Source organism: Poecilia formosa, unplaced genomic scaffold (assembly GCF_000485575.1).
Source record: "Poecilia formosa unplaced genomic scaffold, Poecilia_formosa-5.1.2 Scaffold181, whole genome shotgun sequence".
In the NCBI taxonomy this organism is placed as follows: domain Eukaryota; kingdom Metazoa; phylum Chordata; class Actinopteri; order Cyprinodontiformes; family Poeciliidae; genus Poecilia; species Poecilia formosa.
Window position 1 is genome coordinate 92,495 of NW_006800120.1, and position 17,732 is coordinate 110,226.

The window sequence follows — 17,732 nt, forward strand, 5'->3', positions numbered from 1 at the left end:
AGGATGTGTTATTTGAGTGTTCCCTTTATTTTTTTGAGCAGTGTGTATATATCAACTTTTTTATATCTTACTAATTGTATAGATGTATACTTAAAATGTTAGTACGTGGAGTGAAAATTCATGTTTGTGTTCAAATTTGGCCAACAATGCCTATTCTGATCTGCGCTTCATGAAAAAGAAAAAAACAAATGCTGATTAAAGGAGCAGTTTCATGTATTTTGCCAGACATAGCAGTTTCATGTATTTTGCCAGACATAAAGTATCATCTTATAGCACAATCAAGTAACTGTGTTCCCTTCAGTGGCTATAAAAATGCTGTACATATCAAATATGACTTAAAAGAAATGTGACCTTGTTGAAACTGGGTCTCTTTAAAAGCTCCTGCTCTTTCTGAAACCTTCAGGAAGTCATCATAACATTGTTTTTTCCAGAGATTCACTGAGAAGGAGCTCGTATAATGAGCTCAGCAGTTCCACCAGGTCTTTGCTAATTGCTGCTGTCTAATCTGAAGGAGCTGCTATGTAAGACAAAAACTTGGAAACTGGAGCTGCAGAGGAGGAGCTGCATCTCCAAGGTGGAGCAAAGTCCATCCAGGCGTTAGCTGAATGGTTGCCATGGAGACAAAAGCATTTCTCAAACATGCAAGAAAAATCAAGGTATGTTTTTGATGAGGGAATAACACCAAAACATGATGTAAAGCTCACAAAAGTTGATTTTACATAACACTGACCCTTTAATAATTTACTCTCTTTAATAACTGCCAGGTTTCTTTAGTGCGTCTGCGTAGAGATTAGGTTTCTGGATTTCAAATGCAGCTTTTTACAGGTTTTCTTCCCATTTTGCCCTGGTATTCAGCTCAACTCGTCTTTCTCATCAGCTCTGATCAGCTCCTCTGTCCCTGCTGAAAAACAGCGTCTTCACTCCGTGATGTTTTAAGGGCCTCTTTCATTCAGGGTGATGTGAGCTGATAGTTTTCTGCTGCATGTAGCGTTTTGCATGTAGGCCAACATGATACATTTCGGTGTTATCTGACCAGAGTGCCTTCTTCCACGTGTTTGCTGTGACCCTTACCTCAGTTACGTATGTGGCAAACATAACTTTCTATGGCTTTCTTATGAATGTGACTTCCCATAAAGAACAGATTTGTGGAGAGCAAGACTCATAAGTGTCCTGTGGGTCTCTCGGTTGCTTCTCTTTAGTTTAGGCCAATGTCTTGCTAGGTTTGGTTCCTTCTCGGAAAAGCTCTAATACTGAGAAGACATTTGACCCAAAGTGACTTTATTTACCGATTTTGAAGGCAGTTGGGTGTACTAAATTTGATTTGGTTGTATTATAGTACAGAGGTGTGAACATAAATGCATCCCACATTGTTTTTGGGAAAAGAAATAGGAACCATGTATCATTTTCCTTCACAATTTTGTGCCACTTTGTGTTGTTCTTTTGTATAACATCCCAATAAATTCCACTAAGCTTTGTGGTTCTAATGTGACAAAATGTGCAAAAGGGGGATGGATATATTAGGAATTGGCGGCTGCTTTGCGTGCTCGGAATACATTTTCAGAGGGCTTCATGTTTTCACGCACGGTAATTACTATATGCGCTGTTTGGCTTTTATAGTCCTATGTTTCCCATAACTTATACAATCGCTCGGGTCTCTTGGCACATGTCCTGGTATGTGTCCCTGAGAAATCCTTACTCAGTCACACTGTCTCCTCTTTTTCCTCAATTCCCAGAAAATCAAACTAGCTAAAACAATGCCAGGCCATTCTTTTACAGTAATTTCTATTGGTTTTGGCTCAAGTCCTTTATGTTTTGTCAGTGAGATTTTCACTGGTAGTAAGCATTGACAGAGGGTCATCTCAGGGCGCGCTGCGTAACCCTTTGAGATCCTTTGCAGTAGGAATACCTGTTGACACTTGTGTGTAATCACTCAGGTTTTTAGTCTCTTTTGGGGCTTTCTGTAAAGACTGGTTAGAGGACATTAGTGAACAAACAGCATCATGAATGCCAAGGAACACAGCTGACAGGCCAGAGCGGATGTAGAGGAGAAGTTTAAAGCTGTGATAGTGTAAAGGAAAACACTATCCCCATCATCTGACAATGGAGAGAGTACAGCTCGACCACAAACAACCTAGACACAGCCTTCCACCTAAACTGACAGGCTGGTCAAGGTGACATTACATAAGAGAAGCGGCCAAGATCTCCATGGTAACTCTGGAGGAGGTGAAGAAGATCCATTGCTTAGGTGTGATAACTTGACGTCAAGGCACCTAATAGTCAAGAACACAGAAAATTTGGCACGAAGCAAATTGTTAGAAGTCTTGCCTACTTTGTTGAGGAGAATTAGTATTCACGAAAATGCATTTTCGTGTTTTTCTTGTTAATAGTCACAGTAATTCAATGTAGGTGTGTGTGTGTGAGGGGAATATATTAATTAAAAGTCTTTTAAAAACCAAAGTTCCAACCAAGGACTGAGTTTGCAAGTTAGCTTGTGGTTAGAAAACCTATGCACAAAACAATGCCTGTTTAGTTTTTGACATCAGGGTTTCACCCCAGTGTGTTATAAACCTGGCAGACAACCAGGCTTCTTTGCCACTGTGGAACATGTTGGTGGTCACAGGAGCATCAGTCCAAACGTACAGCCAGAACTACAGTGAAATGGTTTAAAACAACACATGTCTGTGTGATTAAGTGTCCCAGTCAAAGTCCAAACCAAAAATACATTGAGAATTAGTGGTAAAACCTGAAAACTGATGGTCACGGACTTTATCTATCCAACCTGGCCAAGCTTGTTGTCTTCCAAACAGGAAAACGGTTTGGAAGACAACAAACGTGCAAAGTCAAAAAATGTTGTAACTATTTCCTTTTTCATCCACCTTATGAATCTGTCTCAAAAAAAAAATCAGCAAAACGTAATTGCAACTAAACTGCTAATAAAGTTTCTAAGAAGGCACATGCAAAAATATTGTCAATATTCGTATTGCCAGCATTTATTTTGTCAGTATTATGTTTGCTGTAGTGTATCTTTTTTTATTTTTACTTGATCTAAAAACAGCACTGTTTTATTGTTGATGCAAAAAGCAGACAGGCTGCACTGAACGTGGTCCTTGGCACGTCACAGTTTTAAGTTTGGGGAATCCCTCATCTTGCACCTGCAGTGTGATCTTTTATCCACAAGATGTCAGTATTCACAAAAGTACAACTCGGAAGACAACATAAACCAGTGTTGTTTTAAATGACCTGACTCTCTGCCCTCTTTTTGTCTATCATCATTTATTTTTATTTGTTTATTTTATGATAAATAAATAGCCAAAAAATAAAATAAGTAATGTAAAAATACGATATTTCAGACCCAATCTAGATTAGATTTATTTAGTGACAAGGGATTAATAATGCCCCGCTGATTTCTAAAAATTCAGTTTGGCAGCACACACCACTATGAGTCAGAAGCAAATCTAAATTAAAATGGGTAGAACAACAATCTTTCATACTGGTGTTTTGTTTTAAAAAAGCTTCTCCCGTGGACGGTAGGAGGGGGAGACACGGAATAGCTTTTATGCAAATCAGCCTGTTCAGCATGTTTCCATTGGAGAGCAGCGTGGAGGTGTAGTCTGGAAGGCGTGACTTCGTGTCAGTTCAGCTTTATGAAGAAAGTGCGCTTCTCCTGAGCTCACAGAGGTGCGTCCAGCGTTCAGGAGTCCTCACAACTCTCAGATTGGGGGTTCCTCCTCCCGGGCAGGCAGCGCTCATTAGGTGTGGAAGATACTTTTTTTTCTCCTTTTTCTTCTTTTTTTTTTTCTTTTTTTTAATACTTGATTTTAAAGTTTGGAGGTACTTTCCCTTTTTCTTTTTTGCAAGTGAGGCCCTTTTTTTCTCCTCTCACTGCATGAAATATATGTGGCCGCTTGGAGCTGCGTGAGGAGGCCACCTTGTTCTATATCACATCCTAAGTTGGAGTGGTGGTAGTAGGGTGGGGGGTCTGCAGAATACTCCCCATGGATTTCGCCAACGACTTTGACTTCATGAAGTTCGGCGTCAAGAAGGAGACCATGCAGAGCCTGGACCGCTCCTTCATCGGGCCGTGCGGCCAGCTGCAGAGACCGGACTCCGTCTCCTCCACCCCGGGCAGCACGCCTTGCAACTCGGTCCCCTCGTCGCCAAACGTCAACCCGAACGAGCAGAGAACCAACCCCGGGAGCGACCAGTTCTGGATACCAAACAACAACGGCGGGTACCCTCATCAGATGTACCCCCAAGCCTTCGGCCTGACGCCCGAGGACGCGATGGAGGCCCTAATAGGGGCCACGACGCAGCAGGGACACCCGTCTGCGCCCCACGGCCACCACCCGCAGTCCTACCAGCCGGACTACGACGGCTACGGCCATCTGAGCGACCCCGTCCAGCACTACCCGGGCCTCCCGGGTCACCCCGACATGCAGGGCATCCCGGGCAGTCACTGCCAAGACCCCTATCTGAAAGACGAATTGGGGAGCGAGTCCCCGGAGTCGCCGGAGGCTCAGCAGGTCCTCGGGGCTCATCACCAGCTCCAGCAGCCGCAGCACGGCCGCCACGACCGGCGGTCCAACGCGGAGATGCACTTCTCGGACGAGCAGCTGGTCTCCATGTCCGTCAGGGAGCTCAACCGGCTGCTGCGGGGCCTGAGCAAGGAGGAGGTGATGCGGCTGAAGCAGAAGCGCCGGACCCTGAAGAACAGAGGCTACGCGCAGTCGTGCCGCTTCAAGCGCGTGCAGCAGAAGCACATCCTGGAGCACGAGAAGACGAGCCTGGTGACGCAGGTGGAACAGCTGAAGCACGAACTGAGCAGGCTGGTCCGGGAGAGGGACGCGTACAAACTTAAATGCGAGAAACTGTCCGGTGCGAACTGCTACCACGAAACCGGCTCCACCAGCGACAACCCTTCCTCACCAGAGTATTTAATGTGAGTTAGTCATTTAAAAAACAACGACGAAATTCATCCCCATCCCAAATGCAATGACTGAAATAATAGTTTAAAAAACAAAACAACAACAACAAAAAAACTAATGAGAATGAGTGGGGAGAGGGGGGATTGCAGTGATGCATGCATGCTGGTCATGTATGAGATGTTTTTATTTTATACTGCCATAGCTTATCTGTATTTTGTCTGAAAGGAAATACTTGAAATCAGATTTGCTTTTATTAGCATCCATGTAATCATTTAGTTAATGGTTAATTTTTATTGAGGTGATTTTTTTTTTCTCTCTGCTTTTTTTATTGCTCAAATCATGGTTTGTGTTTATGCTTGTTTTTTTGTGTGTGTGGGGGTGAGTTGAGGGGTTTAATGGGAGAGAGAATTAATTACTTAAACAAGTCATACTCTGTGAATTGGATTCTGCTGGACAGTATCAGCCTTTCTTCCAAAAAAATATCTAATTATACAAATATATATGTCGTTTTTTTCCCCATCTAATATCTGTTTTTTTTCTTTGTTTGTTTTTTTTGCATTTATTTGGATCAATAAACCTAATCTGACAGTTTAACTTTGAGTCTTATCTGCAGACAAATCATTTTCCTGCTACAAACCATCGCTACCGTGCAATAGCACCTCACACTCTTCCTCATCTTTGTCATCTTGTCAGATCAGTTTGTCACAGAGATGCACAGATTGTTTCTTTTTGGGGGGTTTTTGTTTGTTTTTTTTTGCCCATACCGACTTCCAGTTTTCCTTTGAGGTCTGATTTGCCAATATTGCAGTCTCTTCTGCCGCTACAACATGACTGAGTAAGTTTAATTCCACTCAAAAAGTGCGTGAAAGGAAAGAGAAGCTGCTAGTTGATGCATTTATGGAGCAGAAATGATGCAGGATGTAGTTTATTGTAAGTGTTTTAGCTGTTGGTTATTGATTATTTTCTGCTAAGAACTACTACTCATAAAAAAAGATATGTATTGGAGTCCTTTTGATAGTATGAGAAGACTAACAAGTTGCAAGATTAGCTCCTATTTGTGCTGATTTTAATAAACCCCAGTACATTTCGTCAAAGAGCAAGTTTTTAATCGACGGGTTGATGGACCAAAAGTGGTGGGAGTTTCTAGTTTTGGTGCAACAAAGCTGCCACTTACATTTCTTTTTATTTTTTATTTTTTTGTCACAAGATTATCTCCATTCATGTATCAAATCTTTTCACCTCTAATCTTTTTATTAAAGGTGCAATTAAAGACGATAGCGTTAACGGATGCATTTATGGACTGAAAGTAGGGAAAGCTTGAACGCCGGTGCCTTCAGTAAACGTGGCTGAAAAGCTGATTTTCCAGTGTTTTCATTCGCCGTTTGGTGAACACGGCTAATCGGCTCTTTTCAAGCTCTGGCTGATTGATCGGTGAATCTCTAGATAACGCTTAATATTTACAGGAACCTTGTCAAACACTTTTGTCTTAGTGATATTTATAATGTTAAATTAGACTAAAGCAAAGAAAAAAAAGGAGAAAGATCCAGCCATACTGCATAAATGAGCTTGCAGCAGGAAAGCGCAGCACGACGCACGTAAACACGAAAAGGAAACAGATGTGTGCCGGCGCAGACGTCGCTTCCTCAATATTCTGCTACTTTAAAATAATTCCCTGCACTGAAACTCACTTCTTAGTTTTATTTTTGAGCCAAAGTCGTTCGGCGGACCCGCTTGGCGTTGTGTATCGGTGAACGGTCATTCCCTGACCTTTGGCCTTTGCAGAGTGCTGCTTCCTGTGGGACCCCGGGGCCTGTGAAAACGCGGCGGGGTATCGGGCGAGGGAGACTGTGTGGGGCTGCGGGGCACAGATAAAACAGAGTGGAAATCAGGCTTCCCCTCGACTCTCTTCCTCAGACAAACACATCACCTCTGCATTCATCATCAGAGGAAGAGAGAAACAAGCAGCACACGGCGCAGCTGGCCCTGCTCTGGAGGAATTTTCTCACTCGATACGTCTTTTTGTTGTTTTTCTCTTTTTTTTTTAACAAGTGTGTGTGTGCGTGTGTGTGTGAAAACTTAACAGCAAAGTTCCAGACTGAAGATCATTCCCGGTTCAACACTACAACAATATTTGGATGACCGTAATAGTCCCAAGGCCAGGGTGATAATGGTTGATAAGTGGTCACATTGTAAAAGGGAGTTTATAACCTCCTCTATGAGAATCTTAGAGAGTGTTTTTTTTCCCTTTCTTTCTTTTTTTTTTGCTGTCACAGGAGACTTTGTAACTCCTCTCCTGCCAGCAAGAGCCAAACTGGGAGCGAGCGAGCAAGGTGGTTCAGTTAACAGGAATTTGCTGGAACACGCGTGACCCTCGTGGACGGCGCTTAGCTCATCTCTCCGTTCAACGGAAAGCAGTTCTGCAGAAGCAACTTTTCTAGAAAGAAAAAAAAAAAACAGGCCTGATCCGCTAAGGTCTGCTTGCTGTGACGTAGCAGAAAAAAACACCAGGAAACTTTATCTTAACGTGACCAGAGGAAGGTTCATAAACCTATTCTACAAAACGATGTGCGTCTGCTGCCTCTCTTTTAAACCTCATTTATCGCCTGTAAAGCCACTCAGGTAGCTGTTTGCTGAGAGGCCGTAAACTTAATTTTATCCGGTTGATTGTGAATTACATAATTGCTTTTAAATTCAGCTAAATTGCACCTAAAAGTCCCGCAAAGTGACAGTCTGACACGCATCAACAAAACTCTAGATTTCACGTTGGCAATGTAGAGAAAAATCAAAAATAATTTGCAAGCCTCTGTGCACATAGTCACATATTTTGGTGTATCTCTGCGGTTTTCTGAACACGCCGTCCGCCCCCCCCCAATTGGGTGCTTGCGCACTTGAACGCATCACATGGGGCTTTCTAAGGAACAGTGGAATAATACTGTAGAAGTGTTGGTGAGGAAAGCGGTTTTGTGGCGCTGTGTGACAGTTTGCCATTGTAGAAACGATTAGCCAGCTCTTTTCTCTCGCACGTGATAGGCTGGTGGGACCTGATGTGGGAGCCTCGCTCTCCCCTCCCTCCCTTGTCCTCCTCCCTCCCTCCCTCCCTCCCTCTACCTCCCCCTTCCTCACTCCCTCCCTCGCTGCCACCAACACCCCGAGCCCAAAGTGCCTGAGGCTGGCTACTGAGTCAGCAGGAGGGATAGGTGTCTGCACGGCTGTGGCATCAGAACAAGAGAAAGGCGACTGAAGAGCAGGGGAAAACGGTCCAGGATAAACATGCTTCTGTAGAGAGGAGCAAGACAAAGAAAGGAGGGGAAAAACTGCACCAAAACGAGGCGAGACTACGGTGCTTCTCAAAAGTGTTCAAACCCCTTCGACTTTTACGCATTTCAGTTCCTTAATCATGCACCAACTTCCATGGATTTTACCGTTGAAGTTGACCAAGACACAGTAGCACGTAATCGTGAAGTGGAAGGAAATCATAGGTGGCTTTAAAACCTTTGTGCGGTTAAAAAAATGTGAAAAGTGTGGCACGCTTTTGTAATCGGCCCCCTCAGTTACAACTGCAGGTTTTCGGAGGGTATATCTTCACCAGCTTTGCACGTCGGCAGAAATAAAACGGCTCAAGTTGAGTCTGATTTGACGTATTTTCGGTGCTTCCGGTCTTTGCAAGGAATCTCATCCAGATTTAAGTCTAGGCTTTGACTGGGCCGTTCTAAAACATGCATTTACCGTACTCATGGCTCTAACTGGTTTTCTTCCATACCTTCCCTGTATTTACCTGCATACATTTTCCAATCCACTCTGACCAGCTTCCATATCCATGACGGAGAAAAGCATCCTCCCAGCACGATGGCACCATGATCATGTTTCATACTGCGGACGGTGTGTTTAGGGGGATATTCAGTGTTAGATTTCAGCCAAGCATTACTTTTGCATGTTGGCCAGAAAGTTGAGTTTTGAGCTGAGCGTGGTGCCAGCCACTCGGCCGGGTGGCAGTGGTCCGCCGAGGCCCGGCCGCATCTCAGACAGCGGACACAGACAGAGGAATGCTGCATTGTGTGGGGAGAGGCAGAGGAATGCAGGCTGCCAGGCTGTGCACACTAACACCAATGAACACAGCCAGAGGCCACGAGCCACCAGGGTTAAAGCCGGGCCAAACGACCCCACAGCCAACCACCACTCACCACCTCCAGCTGCGTTATCAGCCCCCTTAACACTAGGGGTTTGGACTGGAGGCGTGCGATACGGCGTGTTTCAGTATCAATCCGATACCAACTAAATATAGGGCCTGTATCGCCAATACCAATACTTGTTATTTACGTTTGATGCGTCCTCAAACTTTTGACCTTGAGGTGTTTTTGCAGGCTTTTTTTCTTGGAATTATTTTGTAAAAAATCTGGCAGAGAATTTCGATAGTTTACAGGTCTCTACAAAATTACTTTAACATTTTTACAAGATAAACAGAAACAATATAAAAACAAAGCAAATTTGTGTGTATTGTTTCTTAAAGCTCTTAGAGCCCTTGTATTGACATTTTTGATGTTGACGACCGTCTATGTCAAAAATGGTAGATGGTAGAAATTTGTGTCGAAATCTGAGTTGCTGGTTCAGTCCCCACTACATCCGCCTCTGTCATTGTGTCCTTGGGCAAGACATAACTTCAAGAGCTCCATTAGAGATCAGAGTTATGTGATTAACTGAGCAGCCGTCACCGATGACGGTGGCGATGGTGGTAGGAGTTTGCCCAGCCCGACTCAGTCTGTTTGTCGTTGTGTCCTTGGGGTTAGACACTTCACCCATCTTGCCTGCTGTTGATGGTCAGAGGGCTCGGTGGCGCCGGAGCATGGCAGCCTCGCCTCTGTCAGACCGCCCCGGGGCAGAGTCTGGCGGTATCTTGCCACCGTCAGCAAGTGAATGGGTGAATGACTGAATGTAGTGTGAAGCGTTTGTGGTCTTCTGGACTTGATAAAGTGCTACATAAGCCCCTTTACCCTTTACCACTTGATATTCAAATCACCACATTCTGCTTTCACAGTAGTGATAGTCACTGACCCCCTCGCGCTCTCTCCCTCTCTCTTTGTGTGGCTAAAAGTCAACTGACCAGACATTTGACCCTCAGCAGCAAAACGTTTCCAGCCTCAGCCGGTTCTTCCACTCTTGTTTTGCAACAGTAAGGCTCTCACACCCTCTGCGGCGGGCCTACAAGCGCGTTTCACGTGAAGCGGCAGAGCAGAGATCGGGATGGAGGACAGGATGGACGAGTGGGGCTTCCTCTTTCACTTCCTATATGCGGGTCCAGTCAAGTGACTCTTTGTGAGAGTGTTAGGTTGGGATGTCGCAGGGAAACGCAGCTTCGATTGCTGTGGTTTCCGCTCAGGATGTCCAGTCCTTTCTGCTCACAGTTGTGACACTGTGAATCATGCAGCCGTCACACACGTCTCCATGGATGCGGCTCGCACACACATGCACACACACAGATGCACACACGCAAACTCGGACATGCATTCGCAATCCCAAGCTTTCACGCGTGTGCACTTTCATGCTTGCTCACGAAACAAGGCGAGTGCGGCGTTTCTTTTTTTAATATAAAATCATGTGATAGTGATTTTTTATGCATCTCCTTTTCTGGTTGAAACTGGAATTGGGACCTCTTGCATAAATCATGATGCCATATTTTCCCCTGTCAACATATCCTGACAGACTACAGAGTAATTATGACTGCACTACTGGTAATGACTAAAGTAATCACATGATGGGCTGAGGAGGATTCAACAAAGTGGATTAATGTGTAGCCTCGAAACTACAATAAAGCTCACTATCTTATTGGCTGTAATAAGGAACCTGACTTCCTGGGGACAACGTGTTCCGGGTTTTTTTTTTTTTCCTTTTTTTTTGCGGACAGACTCCTGAGGATCTGATAGGAAGGAGCTCTTGATAAACAGGCTGTCACGTTTCAGTGGACGCTGCTAAAGAGGAGTGTGACAAAGTCCTGTCCCATTACAGGCTGTTGGACTTTAGTAACAGAGCAAAGGGTGATCCACTGTATGTAATAATTATACAGGGTTCTCACCGTGTGGGAGAGCAACTGCTTCACAGTCTCAACATACACATGAAACCAGAAATTTACATGCACCATTTAAAAAAAATAAATAAATAAAAAGCACAGATTTTTTTCAAATTTTCTTTACTGTCTTGACGTTAAATCAATCAATCAAATTTTATGTGTATAGCACCTTTCAGCAACAAGGCATTTCAAAGTGCTTCACATCATAAAAACACAAAATTACAAAGTCGTAGAACACGCAGTCGACATTACATTTTGCACATCAAATTATTGATGAATGTTTCATGATTAGGTTTAAAAAGCAACTCTAAACAGGTGGGTTTTTAGTCTAGATTTAAAGGAACTCAGTGTTCCAGGTGTTTTGCAGTTTTCTGGAAGTCTGTTCCAGATTTGTGGTGCATAGAAGCTGAATTCTGCTTCAAGTCATAAAGGCAAAGCTCGGGTAAAAAAAACTTTAAGCGTACCACCAGATCAGCTACAAAATGACTTAAGGACAAGGAGCCAGATTTTGAAGTAGGAAAATACATTCCAATAATGTCAACACCTTCAGCTTTCCTTCCTTCTATGGGGACAAGCGATGCTCTCTGATTTTATAAGTGTGACAGAGAAGAGAAGAAAAGAAAAGAAAAGCAGAAAAAAAGAAAAGAAGAGACTTTTCCCCTTTCATTCTCAGTGAGGATTTCCTGTCCTGTTTTATGGGGGTCATGCAGCTGGCAGGCGCCCTCCTGTTTCTGTCCATAATGATGACAGGGGTCCATTAGTACGCAGTAGAAACACGAGCCACAGAGGCTAAGGCAGACTCTCTCTCTCCTCCCCCCCACTGCAATCTGACAGCTTCTTCCCTTTCCACAGCCCCCGGATCCCGGAGCGCAGCCTACCTATCTATAGGGCAGATAATTGTGACTCTCAGTTGTTGTTGACAAAGCTCGGCTGATTAAGGGTCAGCTCTGACACCAGCATGTGTGATCTGGCGAAACCTGGAAAGCTGGAAAAGTCCAATTCCCCGGGGACAGTTTGTAACAGGAACACACCCACAAAAAGGAAAAAAAAAAAAAAAAAAAAAAAAAAAAAAAAAGAGGAAGGAGAGGAACGCTCTCTGGTTTTTCGGGAACAGTGAGGCAGAGAAAACAAACAGCTCAATGTGCCGAGACATGGAAGCATGTGAAGCGGGAAGAGAATTATAAATGTTTCCAATGAGGTTTTCAAAATGAAAATCGAGAAGATGTTGCATGTATATAATCACTTTTTACTCCAATTTCACCTCCAAGTGTTTGGCGGTACATGTGAAGAGTGACATTTCTGCTTTTTCTTCTTTGCAAAATTTCAGCGGCTCGGTCAGATTGTGTGACGACGAGCATCGACGCGCCTCAGTGTTCAAGTCCAGATCAGGTCTGGACTTTGACTGTTCCCATCCTGACACACGAATACGCCTCGATTGTCGCTCTGGCTTTTATATTTAGCTGGAAAGTGAACCAACAACCCAATCACTGGTCTTTTGCAGCCTCTTGCATTTCCCACGGCATGATTCGTCCATCGCCGTGTAGATGGGTGATGTGCAGTGTCAGTTTGTCCTTGTAGTTAACAGAACAGTTGCTTTTACTGAGGATAATATTTAACACATTTTGATGGACGATAAATTGTCTCAGAAGATATCGCAGTAAACGATAACATTGCTGTTTGGAGACCATTGTCAGGAACGCATTCTCAAAGATCAATGAACTGTAATTTCTTATGAACATTTAACACTGGAATCGGAAAGACATTGTAAATATGCAAAACGAATAAAGGACACACCCAAAACAATACATAACTGAGGTCTCTGTTAGCAAAATTGTCCTTCATAAAAAGAGACCAGATGAGACCAAAACACCAGACCGAAGACATTTTTCACCTGCTCTCTCAACAATCGTGCAAATGGAAATTATTGAGCCTATTGAGATGTTTACAAGGAAAGAGCACTTTGACTTTATAATCGCCCATAATCTCTGTTACGTAACCAAGGCGAAATCCACCAAAAGGCCCGTGCTCCCAACGCGACGAAACGCGAGTGAAAACCCGAGGGGTGTGAATAGTTTTTGCACGGCAGCAGCTCTCGGCCCGCTGACTTTCTGTGGGTGTTGCTTACAGTCGAATATGGAAGCGCAGTCATGTGTTTTGGTCAAGTCTAGCGAGGCCTCCTTGGAACAGGGTGTGTCACTCTCCCACTTATGCGTCATGCCGGCGTCCATCTTGTGTCATAACTCCTTCTTGAGGTTTCTGAGAAGGCCTCTGGCTCCAGCTGATTCGAGGCTTTTGTCTCTCTGCCTCTCACAGCCGCCGCCGTCCGTCGCCTCTTCGCCGCTCCCTGTGATTACGCGCCGTGTGTGCGGCCTCCGTTAAAATAACCGGCGAACGGAATAAAAGAAGAAAAAAAAAGTGTTTGGTGCGGTCAGATGACTGCGGTTGTCAAAAGGGATCTATTTAGGAGGACGCAGGCCTTTATCCTATAGTGAACTCAAGTACTTGTTTGTTCTACTTGTGGCTGAGATACAGGAAGTACTTTGTTCTGGCTTCTTTAATGGAAAAAAAAAGAGAGAGAGAGACTTCTCAAAAAGATTTAAATGAAAGGTTACGTGCAAACAACAAAGCTTATCGAGGGTGTGATGACGGTTTGCTTTGAGTTGCAGACGGGCTGTTGTTTCAGACTCATAAATCAGCTTCATGCAGTTTATTCACAGCAGCCTGACCGCAAGTTGTCTCCCTGTCAAAGCACACAGACACTTATGCACAAGCTACAAAGAAAGCATGTGGTGTCAAATCTTTTAAGACACATTTTTGCAGCTTTTACTCTGCAAATTAGATGCAGTAGTAAAAGCTTAAGAAGAAAGGTGCTTTTATTTTTTTAAATCAGCAGAGGTCACTCTACATAGAGATTCATGGTTTAGCACGCCAAGTTTACTTCTCGTCTAAACCTGATTTAAAACCAGTCGCTTTTGAAACTTTCAAGTTCATCAGTTCCCCTCGTAGTTCTTTCATTTTCTTTTATTTCCAATCTGAGAAGCAAAGCTGCAGGAATCTGGAAACTGAGTTTAGTCACTGAATGCTTCTGCATTTTGGTCCCAATGATGGTCTGACTGAAAATCTAATACTCCTGTCTACTCAGCTTATCTTTACAGGCAAAAATGATTATTATTATTATTTATTGTTAACCTTTATTACACCAGGAAAATATCATTGAGATTAAACATTTCTTGTTGCGAGAGAATCCCGGCCAAGACATTTTATTATTATTATTAATAATCTCAAAGTCAAATTTTTCTTACAGGCACCACAAATATAAAAAGAGTTGCATCTTGTAATTTGATCCATCGCATTATCTAATATGTGAATTAAGGATTCGAGTCGTTTTTAAGATTACAAATACAAACGTTGCTTTTTCTTTCTACTCAAGAGCCTCTTGCTTCATATATTTTATTTTATTTAAAAGGAAATCCTGAAACAGAGGGACAGATGTTTGCTTGACTTCAACCTTTGGTCAGTTCAGAACCCCCTCACTCCGTGTCTTATTCGTTAAATCAATCACAGCATATCTCTGCAGGGCTTTAAAGGAAAATTGACTCAGACATCACATGTTCTGGACGACTTCAGATATCTGGAAAAAACAAACTAAGTGGAGGAACAGTAGTCGCTTTTCATTAAAAACTATAATTTACACTGAGTTTCAGACGCTTTAAATTATTGATGCGGCCCAATAATAACAATAATAATAATAGTAGGTAAATCTGACCAACAATCTTTTGGCCAAATACTGAAACAAAAAATATTTTCTTATTAAAAGCATGTCTATATTTTTTTTGTCTGTAAAAACATCAACAAACAGAATTTTCAGACACTTTTTTGAGTTTTCTAAAAAAAATAAATAAATAAAATAAATAAATAAAAGATTGTTGATATTTGGTTTGAAGCATAAATGGAGGAAATCTTTTAAAATAGTCATTTTCTGTCTGATTCAAAACAAATGTGCCACTCATTTTTCCGTTAATGGTGGGTTTGTGTTTAAAAGAAAAAATCAACAAAGAGGACTTTGGGTTTATTGCAGTCCTTAGAGAGAAATTTGGGATGGATAATAATCAGAATCAGTCACTCAGACCTAAAAACAATAATAAAATCAGTCAGTGAAATTCTCATTGGTCCAGCAGAACTTTGCTTTTGTTTTGCCAGATGTAATTTTATGCTTTTTTTGGGGGAAAAAATACTACTATGCAACAGTAAAATATAATTTGATACAGTTGGTCTTTATCTCTGCTCTGGATGCATTTCCACTGATAATGTCAGCGACTACACCATCATGTTCTCCTCTTTTGCACCAATTTGCTCATTAAGCTCTTCTCATGTGACGCGTTAAAATCTGCCTGCTGTTTGGAACATGTGAAACAAGTGGCAGCAGAACATGTAATGTGAAAATGTTGCAAGCGAGCGCATGATTGCATGGAAACCAAAGCAGCGACTCGAACAATCTAGACATTTTGTTGGGGGAGTCAGAATGAGAGTTGAATCATACCAGAGCAGCCCTTCTTTCACTTACTCACCAGCGTGGTGAGTAAATGAAAGCAACACTTTTATAGTCCGACCCGCTCCAACTCCCAACCTGCACGTATCGACGCTCAGGCCAGCGGTCTGGACATACAGGAAATGTGTTTTCATGGAATGGAAACATTTTCTAAGGCTCGTTTTAGTCAGAGAAAAAAGACAAAACTGAAGGAAACAGCAGTAAGGATAGTGGTTAAATGGGGGGTGTTAACAAGCGAGCGCTGTCTGTCACTTATGAGGCTAGCGAGCAATAAGACAGTTCTGTGCAATGAAAAGTGAAACAGAGATATATATATAGAGAGAGGCAGAGAGATAGAGAGAGAGAGAGAAATCACTATCCTGTAAGCCACTTGTGTCAAACTCAAGACCTGGAGACCAAATCTGGCCCACCGTAGCTTTTTATGTGGCCCTCCAGACTCGCAATTACATCAATAGGTCCCTTTAGTTTTTCACAAATAAGCAAAATTCACACAAAGTCAACAGATCCAGACATTTTTTCCCCCCTAATTTTACTGCAAAGTTTTCACAAAATTGGCCAAGAACATTGGTTCTAAGTGACTGCTGCCTCAGCCTTACTTGAAGTTATAGATCATGATCAATACGGCGATTGATAAAAAGTCACATTAGCGGAAACATCATAAAAATTCCTTACAAATATTTCTAAACTAGCGCAACAAAGTCTGTGAGTTTGGTTGCAAAAATACACAAAAAACAATCATGAAATCCTGGATGACTAATCCGTGTGATTAATATTTAATTTTAAGAAACACTTATTGAATGCTAATTATTGATATTTTAACAGTTTTATGGTTTTATCAATACGTTCCGGCACAACCGGCCCTTTAAGAACATTCAGATTTTTTAGAAAACGAGTTTGACGCGCCTGCTGTCAGCCAAGCTGATATTATTTCAACTCCAGTCATTTCAGTCAGTAAACATACAAAAAGTGGCTAGCAGCACATTGTAGCATGTAATATCTTATTGTGTTAAACCAAATTTATTGTGAATACTATCTGGCATTAAAGTCACTTTGGACCACCAAGCAGCAGTCCAGCCCTTTTTCTCACTTCTATGCCATTATGTTGCCAATCGGTTTCTTTAGCAATACAGACGTTTGTATTTTACTCTCCTTGCTAAGCCCGTCTGTCCCTGTGAAAGTCTAGGCCATAATTTTGTTTTTTTTTATCTTGTGTAATTGCATTTTGTTTTGTTTTTCAGCATTAGGTCATAATCATCAAAATGATGCTTGAAGCAAATCATTTTGTGTGTAACGAAGCTACATACAGGTGCATTTTTTACAGGAGTTTTGTTTAAAACCAGCCACCAGTGTTAAATGTCACAGTGTCTTACCCAGTTTGCATTAAAATGCATTAATAAAATCCGCTAACACAAGTGGAAATATTTAAAGGAAGCTCCAACTTCCTCTTTCAGTGTTTCCATGGAGATGAAGGGAATAGTGTTTTTAGTGAAGCCTTTTTAAGAAATTTCAGCCAGTAAAATGTAAATTTTTTTTCAGCATTTATGTTTTAAGATGCAGATTGAGGTCATAACATTTGCAAGAGATTATTGATCAGTCACTAATTTTATGCTTGAGCAGAGACACTGCAGCAGCAGCACAGTTACTGTTCAAGTGAAATTTACATATTTTGGAAGCTTTAGGTATTAATGAAGTGTGACTTGGCTTAAAACTGGTTTAATTTAATGGTTTATTGGCAGCTGTAAACCTGATTTATTTATTTTTATTCTGCAGTCAAGAGGTGGGATCAGCATAGTCCTTTAAAATCCATTCTACCTGTACATTTCCACACAAAGTTTCACTTCGGAACCCCTTTAAAATAAATTTACATTCTGGCTCCACAAAAGCACTGTTTCCATGTGGACGTGGGAGACAAAAGGCTACAAATTTACTGTTTTACTAAATAAAAAAACAAACAAAAAACGCCCTGTGTGGATTACATCTATGATTTTCTAGAAACTAACCTCAAAATCCAATATGGCTGCTGTACCATCACAACAAAAGGTTTTTTTTTTTGTTTGTTTTTTCCTCACTTTCAGGATCGTGAGCACGTTCCCTTAGTTCAGGGATGTCCAAAGTGCAGCTAGGGGCCTATTTGTGGCCCTCTGAATGATTTTGTGTGGCCCCTGACTGCAATACTGTAATGAATTGAATCTGGCCT

The 17,732-nt window shown here is 42.2% G+C and overlaps 2 protein-coding genes across 2 annotated transcripts in view; one reads left to right on the top strand and one right to left on the bottom strand.

The window, feature by feature from the left end:
- LOC103147354 (DEP domain-containing mTOR-interacting protein) overlaps window positions 1–17,732 on the bottom strand; it is a 54,065-nt gene that overhangs the window by 7,280 nt on the left and 29,053 nt on the right. The window lies entirely within an intron of this gene.
- On the top strand, window positions 2,597–5,525 carry LOC103147355 (transcription factor MafB-like). The gene has a single exon (XM_007565650.2). It carries the CDS (start codon window positions 3,996–3,998, stop codon window positions 4,941–4,943), a length of 948 nt encoding a protein of 315 aa, XP_007565712.1. The 5' UTR covers window positions 2,597–3,995; the 3' UTR covers window positions 4,944–5,525.

Excerpts from the sequence above, each read along its gene's own strand:
- LOC103147355 (XM_007565650.2), top strand. The coding sequence starts at position 3,996 with ATGGATTTCGCCAACGACTTTGACTTCATGAAGTTCGGCGTCAAGAAG.